General features: G+C 37.8%; 1 protein-coding gene across 1 annotated transcript in view; it reads left to right on the forward strand.

The window, feature by feature from the left end:
- FAM135B (family with sequence similarity 135 member B) overlaps positions 1–12,564 on the forward strand; it is a 438,393-nt gene that overhangs the window by 408,915 nt on the left and 16,914 nt on the right. The window contains exon 13 of the mRNA XM_069081364.1: positions 3,614–5,702. Within this exon, the coding sequence (XP_068937465.1) occupies positions 3,614–5,702 (2,089 nt within the window). The remainder of the gene's footprint in view (positions 1–3,613; positions 5,703–12,564) is intronic.

Genomic DNA, 12,564 nt, shown 5'->3' on the forward strand with positions numbered 1-12,564 from the left:
ATACTTCAAATTACAAAGATCCAAACAGTAGTATGTATGATGAGAAAAGACTTAACTGTATCTGTTCATGAAACAAAATTCTATCTTTTGATATAACATCACTGACTTAGACCTGGAAGGGACCTCGAAAGTCCTCTAATCCAACCCTTTCATTTTGTAGTTGAATAAACTTAAGTCCATGAAAGGCTGTGATGGTTGTTGTTGACTCTTTGTTCTCTGAGAGGACCAGTGATTCCAGGGGGATGATGTCATGACTTGAAAGGAAATTGGATTTAAGTGAGGAAGAACTATGCAAAATTATCAGCCTTCTCTCTCCTCCAAAATCATCAGAATCCAGTGGCAAGACATAGGTTAGGATGACTAGCCATGGCTCCAGTCATAGTGGGACTACTACTAAGCTAAGGTCTTTGCCAGGTCTCATGTTGCCTGAAGCAACACCCATTCAGAATTAAAGAATAGGTAAGAATGGAGAAAAAAGATTACTAAATTTGCCTTCACAGAAGACTCAATCTGGGAGGGGAATAACCTCAGAGTTTCTGGCAAAAACAGAAACAATTACTATTTACACTCAGCCGTCAAAGCCCAAACAATGAGCAAGTGATGCTTGGGTTGGGAACTATTATTGACCAATTAGTAAAAGCCAGAGTGATGAAAATTTAGTCACTTGTCCAAGGCCTACTAACATTAGTAAGCATCAAAGACAAGATTTGAACCTAGGATCTCAAATTGTTAGTTATCAGAGACAGTATGAAGAAATTTCAAAAGGTAGGAGTGAACAGGATGAGATCTAAGAATGGGAAGATCAGTTCAGCTAAAACAAAGAATGGACAAAACAGTGTAGTATGAAATAAAGCTAGAAAGTTACACTGGAACCATATTTAAGAGGGAGTTGAATGTCAGGATAAGGATTTTGTATTTTATCCTATAGGTAATAGGAATATCGAACATATCTATTTAAAAGAAAATGAATCGTGGTGCCACCACAATGGTTAGATTAAAATAATATTTTTAAAAGTATGCCAAGTAGCACTGATGGGAAGAGGAGAGATGCATGCAAGAGTTTATTGAGATTGTTGGAAGGAGTATCAGTTAGTGGTTCTCTGTGCTTGTCTGACATCTAGTGGCAATGCCTTGAATAAAGCCTGCTGGTTCTTTTCCTTCCCCAGATGAGTAACTGGTGGACCTTATTAATGTGGGTTCTTCTGCTTGCTTGTAGAAATGATGACAATGTATTGTCATCATTTAATAGGACTTTTTTTTAGACTTTTAGAGATTTTTCCATTTAGAAGGCATATAACCTGTGTAATGTCTAAAGGGCAGGAATGAAAAGCCTCAGATTTGGAATTGAAATGAAAGAGAAGGTAGTGGGAAATGATGGTCAGAGCACTGCATTTGGAGCCAAGAAGACTTTAGTCCAAATACCACTTCAGACATTTACTAGATACGTGACAATGGGCACATCACTTAATGTATCAGTGCTTTGCTGGCCTCATTTGTAAAAGGTAGAGAAGAACTCCATGGTATCTGAAGTGCTTTCTATTTCTAAATCTATGGTCCTGTGACCAAAGCTTGGATCCCAGTTCTGTGAGCTTGGGAGGATTAATTAATTTAATTTAATTTTACTTCAGTAAGCATTACCAAGCTTCTTTTATGCACCAAGTACAATGGTCAGCATCAAACATAAAAAAGAGAAAAATGAAACCGTTTTGGCCATCATTCAGCTCACATTTTAATGGAGAAAGGAAATAACTTGAACATTTATAATAAATACAGAATATAGAAAATAATTAAGAGAGTATGGTAAAAACTGGAGAGTTCAGGAAAGGTCAAGTGTAGGAAATGGGCATTTGAACTGAGCTTTGAAAGGAGATAGGATTCTAAGAGGCAGCAGTGAGGAGAGAGTGCATTGCAGGCATAAGGGACAGCCTTTGTTAAAAGCACAAGAGATGGGCAATGGAACTGATGATGTGCTTGGACCCCAATTTCAAGATTCCTCACTAGCCTCAAAACACTATCAATGGCAGTTTTTTTTCCCAGCCCAAGAACACTGTGCCTAACAATCATGAGTGGGCCCCAGCAGCACACTTATTTCTCTCCCTGGTATAATAACAAACTGCACCCGTAGGAATTATTAGTTTGAACTGGCTTTGTACTGATTTGTAAAGATATCAGTACCCACTGGACTATCTATACCAACTCTCTACCTCATTATATGTGTCCTAGACTTTAGACATCTATGTAATCCCTACATCTATTTTATCCAACAAGACATTGATTGATGGCAGATTGGACAATCCTCAGTTGGCCCTGACTGCTTGTTAAATTGGTGACCTAGACAACCTAAAACCATACTTCCCTGTGACCTCCCCGTTGGGCTTTTCCTGGTGAACTCTGGGTAAAACATCTGAGCAGTAGATACAAAAAGTTCACCTTCCTTTAAGAACTGACACTTCCTTAACTACTCCCTAATCCCACCCAGCATCACCTTCTTAGCACATGTTTTACTATAGTTTATCCCATATAAACTTTAACTGTAACTTCCTAAGGTTACAGGTTCCTTAAGAACTTTTGCCCATTGAAAAATGTAAAAATAAACTTTTGCCAACTTGACTTAAAGAATGCTTGAGTCCATGAATTCATTCCAGACAACCCTGTCCAGCACTCTGGTCCTTAAGGGGTCCCTGAACTCCCCTCAAATCATGTCAGAACCTCATGGCAAGTGAACAGCAAATAGGGAAGTCTGGCTGGAGCATAGATTATATGAGAAAATGCAATGTGAATCAATCTAGAAAGATTTCTCTCCAGGTCTCAGTTTCCTCATCTCTAAAGTGAGAGATTTGTACTAAATTATCTTTAAAGTCATTGCAGCTCTTGACCTATGGAAACTTGGAGGAATACTTAAATGTCAATGTCGACTGTAACCAGGAGTGTGCTGGTAAATGTTTAACAACCTAACTCTTTGGTAGGGGTAGGAGACTAGGGTTAAAGAGTATAAAACAAGATTAATAACATTTTAGTCATTGCTTTCTTAAGATTATAAAATTAACAAAACAATAAATCAATCCCTGATTTGTAGTATTTGCTGATTTACGAGGGGCAGCTGCTCCCACTGAATATTTAACAATTGACTCCCCTTAGCTCCAACACAGTTCTGGAGAAGAGCACTCATTTCTTTAGCACTTTATGGTCGCACGGCATGTTCTTATATGTTATTTCATTTGACTCCAGAACAATCATGTAAGGTCAGCTATGTGAGTATTATTATCCCCATTTTACAAGTAAGGAAAATGAGCCACAAAGAAATAAAGTGTCTTGTTTAAAGACCACAGAACTCATAAGCTTGAGATCCAGACCTCTAATCTAGGTCTTCTGACTCATAGAAAAGTTAGTTTCTTGAAGAAAGAGACCCTCTATTATCAAAGTTTCTTCCCTCCCCTGTTGAAAGGTTTTGCTAGTAGGTACTTAATTCTTCTTTGTTCAATTGAATTGAACTGAATTGAATCGAACCAAACACTGGCTGAAGCCATCGCGTAGACATTTTTGGTAAGGGACGGCTTGAAAGTTTTTACAATTCACCTAAACAAAATATGACATTTCACTTCTTTTCTTCTAGGGTATAATTTGGGGATTTCCCCAAATGTTGTTGCCCCTGTTAAAAGTACCCTGAAAGTGGAACTAAAGGAAAAAGAGAAAAGTCAACAATCAAATACTAATGCAAGATCTGAGAAAACAACTTTCAGGGAAGATGTTTCTTTACCATGCAACTTTGAAGTGGACTATCTGTGTCCTGCTGCAGGTGGGGAAGTATCCATGGACAGATACTCACCTCCTAGTTCAGTATCTCAGGTATACTTGACAATTGGTGAATCCCAGGATGAAATGGTTTTACCTCAAGAGCTTCCAACAGCTTCAGCAGATGATCCTGCAACTGACTTCAATCCTGTTGTTTTAACCCAATCTGTGCCAGACTTGAGCAGATCTGAGCAGACTGTGGTTGGAGACGGTAATCTGGCATCTTGTTTGACATACATTGAAATGAACCCCAGCAATAAGCACCCTGATAATGGTGAACCTGGGCTAGTAAATGCTACTCATTATGAGACCAGGACACCTCTAGATAATTACATCAGGACTGTATCAGGTGAAGCAACCGCATTGCCTAACCCTGAAAATGTTGTCTCCACAGACAAAGTTGTATTAAATGAATTAAGCAAAGAGAAGAATCAACAGAATAAGACCACATTGCTGTCACTGAAACATCCAGTGAACTTGATTGATCCACTAAGCCCAACAGCAAGAGATCCATTGGATGTTAAGTCATTGCAAAGGGATCCAAAGAGTAATGAACGTGAAGTGTTATCAGCATTGTCTGGGACCATCAAACGGTCTTCTTCAGTTATTTCTGACTCAGGCATTGAAAGTGAACCAAGCTCTGTTGCTTGGTCTGAGGCCCGTAGCAGAGCTCTGGAATTACCCAGTGACCGAGAGGTCTTGCACCAGCTTGTAAGAAGGCATGCCATTCATAGAAATTCCTTAGAAGGTGGTCACACAGAAAGCAATACAAGCTTGCCTAGTGGTATCCAAGCTTCCCTGACCTCCATTAGCTCTTTGCCCTTTGAGGAAGAGGAGAGGGAGGTGGCACTTAACAAGCTAACTAAATCTGTTTCAGCTCCTCAGATTAGTAGCCCAGAGGAGTTGGCAGAGGACAGTGACATATCCAGAACTGACCAGGGGAATTTGGAGACCTTGGATGGCCACTTTCAGAAATACCTTGAAGAAAACCAGGATGAGGGCAAAAACATAGATTCCATTAGGGACTTTCCTGGGTTTCAAAATGACCCCCCAAAACATGACTGTGAAGTCTTCCATTCATTAGTGGAGATGGTTTTTGACACAGATCAACCACAGGAAGATAAGGGCTACATGGACTTAGCAGAAGTTAACAATAATCCACATTTTCTTTTTGGGCATTGTAGTTTCACCTATAGCGAACCAGTGGATGAAACATCTTATGCTGGTGGAGCTGAGTACTCCTCCATGGCTAAAACCAAAGAACTGACTTTAGACATGTTGCATGTCTCCGAAGTAGATACTATCCAGGATGATGTTTCCAATGAAAGCCTACTGGAGAATGCAAAGGCTGAGTCTGACGTCTCAAAGACTGAGAATGACATATTTTCTAGTATCAACATCTCAGCCATTGAGGATTTCCCCAAATCCATCCATCAGGTGCCTGAAATTCCCTCTACAGAAACTGCCAGGCCAGACTCAAATATAGAGAAAAGTAGGGGCTCTTGCACTGGTGATGATGCCCCTAACCAAGAAGGGTCCCATATTTTGCAAGAAGTAGATCTAAATGAAGTCATTGTCGTCAACCATAGCCCAGAGGTCCATGATGTTGACTATCAATGCCTTGAAAACTTTGAATCTAAACTCATTGCCAATAGCAACAACTTCCATTTGGCCAGCGCTGAAGCATTGTCATTGGACACAAGAAAGGCTGTGGAGGTAGTTAATTTGTCTGTGTCCTGCACAGCTACATGTCTTCCTTTCTCCTCAATGCTTAAGGAAGCTCCTGCCAAGGTTGGACTTTCTTCTAAACAAAACACATTCCCAATTACCCACCAGCCTGTGGGCTCCTTTGGGGTGGTCTCATGTGATGCAAGAAATTTGGAGGAAGAAGTCAATGAAAGAATGTTTAGGTAAGCTTGAGTGGTGAACCTTTCCAGACTTCTCCCAGCCTTTGCATTTCAGTTTTTCCAATCTCACCCTTCCTAGGCTGAAAACCTGTTCAGAATGCTATTTGGGAAGGAAGTGAGTAGAATAGATCCATTTGATCAGACTGTCTTCTTGTATCTGATGCTTTTCTAGCCTCACATAATAGGAAGAATCAATGTTTAGAGTCAGAAGACTGGGATTAAAATTCCAGCTCTTCTAATAAAATGTGTAAAGATGGATGAGTCACTTATGCCAAACAGTGCCTTCATCTCTTCACTTGCAAATTTAAGGAACTGAGCTAGATCTTGTCTAAGGTTTCTTCCAAGTCTATGAAAGATAAAAATTCAAGTTGACAAAGCATTTACAAGGTAGCTACTCTGCAAGGGGTTCTGAGCAAGGATCCCTGTGTCTTTGGGAAAACAATGGCAAAAGCTAAACAGTCCCTTTCTCCAAGGAGCTTTCCTTTTGTTTAGGAAAATGATAATTATAGATGTCCATACTAGAATCTATCTCCTATGCAGCACAGAACTCTTGATGCAACATTCCAGGAAATATTGGTTAAATATATCTGCACAGAAGAAAGTATACTCCTTCGTGAGACACCCAAGTATTTTGTTGAACATCTCTAAATGAATTCTGAGTGTGAGAAGCGTGCTCACTCTAGAAAGAACAGTACTCATGGTTGAAGTCAGAAAAGATCTCATTTTAGTTTATATTCCTTGTGAATGGGTAACTCCCTAAAGGAGCACACTTGCTCAGACAAATACAAGGCTATTTATTTCCTATGCCCGATTCAAATTTTCCTCTTTGTTCCCCATTGCTAGATGCAACTTCCTGAACCACCTGTTCCTTGTTCTTCTTGATATGTTTCTCCTCCCTTGTCATGCATCAAATGTGCATTTAAATTAGCTTGCTCTTGCCCTGGGGTTGTGTAGGATAATATTAAATAGCTTGTTAAGCATGTGTACAAACTTATGACCTTTTACTTGATCAGAAGCCTGGTTCTCCTAGGTCACAGCTCCAATTAGAACCAGTCACCTCTGAGTAGTATCAATCCTGTGGAAACAGAATTCCTTCTTTTGTTTCTCACAATTGGAAGTTGGAATCTAAGCCTTTCCAGATCTGTTCCCACTACTGACTTCAGCTTGTCCCCTCTAAAAACATAAAATAAGTAAAAGGCTTGTATTTACTTTGTACAAATTTGTCAATATACTTCTATACGTATTCCCTGTTAGAGTGTAATTGAGACCAGGGACCATTTTACTTTTGCGTATAACTGTAGAACTTAGCACAGAACCTGGTAAATAGAAGACGCTTTGATAAATACTTTTTGTTTGATAGATTAATGCAGATATATCACCTATAATGTCTTTTACTGCTTTCATAAAAAACTTCAACATTAAGTTAAATGATATTATTACCAGGGGAATTTCATTTGGAATAAAGTTACAGATATAAATATTCCTAGACTGTACAGTGTGGTGAGTAAAGACTTGCTCAGATTTGGGAACCTGTAGCCTGGAGGCCATATGTGACCCTCTAGGTCCTCAAGTGCAGCCTATTGACTGAATCCAAACTTCACAGAACAAATTCCCTTAATAAAAGAATTTGTTCTGTAAAACTTGGACTCAGTCAAAAAGCCAAACCCAAAGACCTAGAAGGCCATGTGTGGCCTCAAAGGTCATAGGTTCCCCACCCCTGATTTAAGTCTTAACATAGATAAGAGATCATCTAATCTGCTCAGACTATGTAATGTCTACCTTTCCTACCTTCAGAGCCCAGGAATTTCTCACCTGGAAGGTGGGACAAGGGCAGAGGGGAGAGCTCCCACATGTATCTATGGTAGGATGAGCTGATTAGCCTGAAAGGAAGAAGGTTCTCTTTAAATTATTCAATTTCCCTGAATAGTATGGCCACCTTTCAGCCCCCTGCTATGCCCAGGAGCAATAACCAGTGAAAGATGCCTAGCTACTCAGTCTTTCCCAGTGGGACAGAATCTCTGTTGATCTACCTGTTGCAACACATGGGCAAGAATCCCCTCTGATTTGCTGGTGTTTTCATGGGCCTAGCCATCAACTCTTTTCTGAATGGCTAAGTATGAAAGGCAATGTGTGACTCTAGGCCATATTTACACCTAACTTACAGTGTTATTTAGTGACAGTGTATTAATGTACAGATGGCATTCATGAGGGATAACTTTATATTGTCTGTAGCCCTATTAAGCAGAAATCTGTTCTGCTATAATGCCCTCTCTTTGGCCCTAACCTTGCCCTCAAGAATGAGAGGGAAGGAAGAAAAAATCCTTTGGAATTCAGACTATTGGAGATTCAGGTTTTCCCAGTCCCACTTTCTTGGCATGCAAGAAGGCCCTAGTTATTTTGACGCGTTCCAGTTTAGTTGTGCTTGTTTCCATGAAATATGAAACACTTTTCAAACAGAATAGTTTTTTTGAATTATTCATTACCAATTCACATGCAGTTGAGTTTATTTTTTATATATTGGTTCATTAGCCATCCAGCTAAAGAAATTTGTAAAAGAGATAATGTTTGGATCTATTTCAAGATTCTTGTTTTTAAAAGGAGGTATTTTTCAAGACCAGGTTCTCTATTTCATATGACAGAATAAATTCAACATATAATATTATATATATAATATATATTAACAAATATATATTGTATATATATGTATTAACAAATATCAACAGATATTAGATAACCTGGTAAGTTCATGGAGCAGCTAGGTGGCACAGTAGATGGAGTGCTGGATCTTCCCAAATTCAAATCTGACCTCAGACACTTACTGTGTGACCCTGGGCAGGTCACTTTACCATGTTTGCCTCAGTTTCCTCCCCTGTAAACTAAACTGAAGAAGGAAATGACAAACCCTTCCATTATCTGTGCCAAGAAAACCCCAAATGTGATCATGATGAGTTGTATATGACTGAAACAATTGAACCATAAAAAAAAAAAATCCATGGTTTTGTTTGAAATGCTTTAGATACAAAGATTAGTTGACCTACATTTTCTGCCTTCAAGATATCACAAGTATCCCCTAAGGGAAACAATGCATCTAAAGCACTTTGCAAAACAAAACCCTAACACTAGATCATCCTCATAGGTTATTTGCTTTCACTTGCAGGAAGATTATTATTTTTTTCTTCTTACTCCTGATTGTTAGTGACACCTTATTTCTTAGATTATCAGATAGATAGCTAGATAGCTAGATAGATTAGATAGATAGATAGATTTACCTGTTTATTTTTTATATACCTATTCCTCACCTCTGGTAGAATGTAATTTCCTTGATATTAGGGACTGGTATTTGTCTCATTTTTATATCCCTCGAAACTATAACAGTATCTTGCAGACAATATTAACTTAATAAATACTGATTGGTTCATATTATTGAGACAGATACAGCAATCCAAATATAAATTAGAATAAATTGCAGAAAAATCCAACATACACATAAATTAATATATATTTAACATTTTATATATAGAGATTAAAATATGTATATGTGTATAAAATAATGTATATATTAAAATATGTATAAAGTATATATACATTTATATATGTTAACCTATATATATTTATGATATATGTTTTATATGTTTATAAACACTATGATTTTTTAGACTCTATGGATATATATATATATATAAACATACACATATATATATCCATAGAATCTTAAAAATCGTAGTTTTGGAATGTTGGAATCCTGAATCTACTCCAATTTTCCATATATTTTAGAAATCATGGAGGGGTATGCCAATTTGAGAAAAGACAGACTTTTTATTTCTGCATTGTTACTCTATTCCATACTTAATCTTCCATTTCTTAACCCATTCTATTCCTTTTCATTTTTATATTAAGGCAAGGAGTGCCCTTGGCCTTTTAGAAGGATAGTTATTAACCCTGTTTTCTTGATAATATCCCTTTGATAACTCCTGTCCCCTGCTACATTAGGTGGCATTCTTTCTCAGTTACCTTTAATCACTTCCTCTTCACTGATTCCTTGTTCCTAAACTCTGGCTTCCCCCATCTTAAGAAAGCTAGTCCTTGATTTAAATATATCATCTGGCTACCATCCAGGTTCTCTTCTCTTTTTCATAGCCACACTTTTCTGAAAACATTCACGCCATCCATTGCTTCTGCTTTCTCATTATTCCTCAGATCTCCATAATCTGGTTTCCTTGTTCCAGCATTATACTAACACTATCCTCAGAGAAGCCACTGTGACTTCTTTTTCCTCAAATCCAATAGAATTAACTCTGTGTTCATCTTCCCTGACTCTTCCACAGTATTTGATACTATTGACTGATCTTCAAATCTAAACACTAGTAATTAATAAATACGTGTTGATTGATTGATTCTGAAGCACAATTTTCTCAGCTTTGTCTTATTTTCTCTATATTCTTTACTGACTTTTCCTCCTTTTCCCCATGCCCCAAAGTTCATGTTCCTCGGGATCCAATCCTTCATGCTTTTCTGGAGGTAGCTGGTGGTGCAATGGTTATAATTCTGAGCATGGAGTTAGGAAGATTGTCCAAAACCATTCTTGGACAATAATTAGATGTGTGATACTGGGCAAGTCACTTAATGGCTCTTTGCTCCAGTTTCCTAAAGCATAAAATGCAGAAAATTATAGCCCCTACCTCATAAAGTGGTTGTGAGAATGAAATGAGACAATATTTGTTTAAAAAATAATAGCACTTAGCACAGTGCGGGTGCATAGTGGGTACTAAATAAATGTTTATTTCCCTTCCCTTTCTAAACTCTCCTCTCTAGTAATCCCATTCAATTCCATAGTTACAGCTATTGACTCCCTCTGTATAAGGCTCAGATCTGTAGCTACAAGTCTACCTGACTTTCTTTTTTTTTTTTTTTTACCATGCTCTACTACAAGAAAAACTATCATCTAGATACCCACCCCTACCCCTAGGTGTCCAACTAGCACTCAAAATTCAATGACCATGAAATATGTTACCTTTTTAAAAAAAATATGTTATTTTTCCACACTTATATTTAAAAAACAATTTTTAACATTTGGTTTTCAAATTTTGAGTTCCAGATTGTCTCCCCACCTCCAACTCCATTGAAAAGGCAAGTGATTTGGTATAGATTGTAGATGTGTAGTCATGCAAAACATTTTCATATTTGTCATATTGTGAAAAAAAATATAGATCTCCCCCAAAAAACTCTCAAGAAAAATAAAAAAATTAAGAAAAGGATGCTTCAATTGGTATTCAGACAGTATCAGTTCTTTCTCTAGGGATGGACACCATTTTTCACCAAAAGCACTTCAGAGTTGTCTTAGGTCATTGTATTGCTGAGAATAGCTAAATCATTCACAACTGATCATCTTGAATTATTGCTACTACTTTGTACACAGTACATTTCACTTTGCATCAGCTCACTAAGTCTTTCGAGGTTTTCTGAGAGCATGCTGCTCATTATTTCTAATAGCACAATAGTATTCCATCATAATCACAAACCACAATTTGTTCAACAATTCCCCAATTGATGGACACCCCCTCAATTTCCTATTCTTTGCCCCCAGATAAGAACTGCTAATAAATATTTTTGTCTACATAAGCACTTTCCATGTTGTTGTTATTGTTGTTTTAATCTCTATTTGGGATACAGACTTAATATTGCTAAGTAAAGGGGCGGCTAGGTGGTGCAGTGAGTAAAGTGCTGGCCCTGGAGTCAGGAGGACTTGAGTTCGGTTCCGGCCTCAGACACTTAACACCCCCACACACAAAAACAAAACACTAGCCGTGTAACCTTGGGCAAGTTACTTAACCCCAATTGCCCTCCAAAAAAGGCAAAAAAAAATATATACACACATATATATAGAGAGAGAGAGCTAAGTAAAAGGACACACAGGGTTTTGTAGATCTTTGGGCATGGTTCCAAATTGCTGTACAGAATGGTTGAATCAATTCACACTCCACCAACAGTATATTAATGTCTCATTTTCCCCCATATCCTCTCCAACATTTGTCAATTTTTTTCTGGCTAATATAGATAGGAGATAGTACCTCAGAATTGTTTTAATATGCATTTCTCCAATCAGTAGTGTCAGAACATTTTTTTTTCAAATGACTATAGATAGCTGTGAGTACTTCATCTGAAAGCTGTTCATATCTTTTGATCATTTACCAGTTGGAGAATGGCTCTTATTTTTATAAATTTGAGTCAGTTCTCTATATTTTTGAGAAATGAGACCTTTATCAGAGAAATTTGCTTCAATTTTTTTCACAGTTAGCATTGCAAACTGCATTTCCCTCCATTATATGTGCTTTATTCTATTATCTCTTTCCTTTCACCCTGGTCATCCTCAAAAATGTTTTGCTTCTGACTATTGCCTCCCTAATCTGCCCTCCCTTCTGTCACCACCACCCACCTTTTTTTATCCCCTCCCCCTCCTATTTTCCTGTAGGGCAAGATAGATTTGTATACCCAGTTGTGTGTATATGTTATTCCCTCTTTGAGCCAATTCTGATGAGAATAAGGTTCACTCACTTCCTCTCACCTCCCCCCTTTCCTTCCAAAGTAAAAGCTTTTTCTTGCCTCTTTTATGTGAGATAAGTTACCCCATTCTACTCCTCCATTTCCCTTTCTCCCAGTACATTCCTCTTTCACCCCTTAATTTTTTTAGATGTCATCCTTTCATATGTAACTCACACCTGTGCCCTCTATCTATCTATCTATCTATCTATCTATTCCTTTTAACTGCCCTAATAATGAGAAAGTTCTTATGACTTAAAGGTTTCATCTTCCCATATAAAAATGTAAACAACTTAACCTTACTAAGTCCCTCTTGATTTTCCCTTGT

Source organism: Petaurus breviceps, unplaced genomic scaffold, assembly GCF_028583685.1.
Source record: "Petaurus breviceps papuanus isolate PSGF00001 unplaced genomic scaffold, PetGlider_PUasm1.0 98, whole genome shotgun sequence".
NCBI lineage: Eukaryota > Metazoa > Chordata > Mammalia > Diprotodontia > Petauridae > Petaurus > Petaurus breviceps.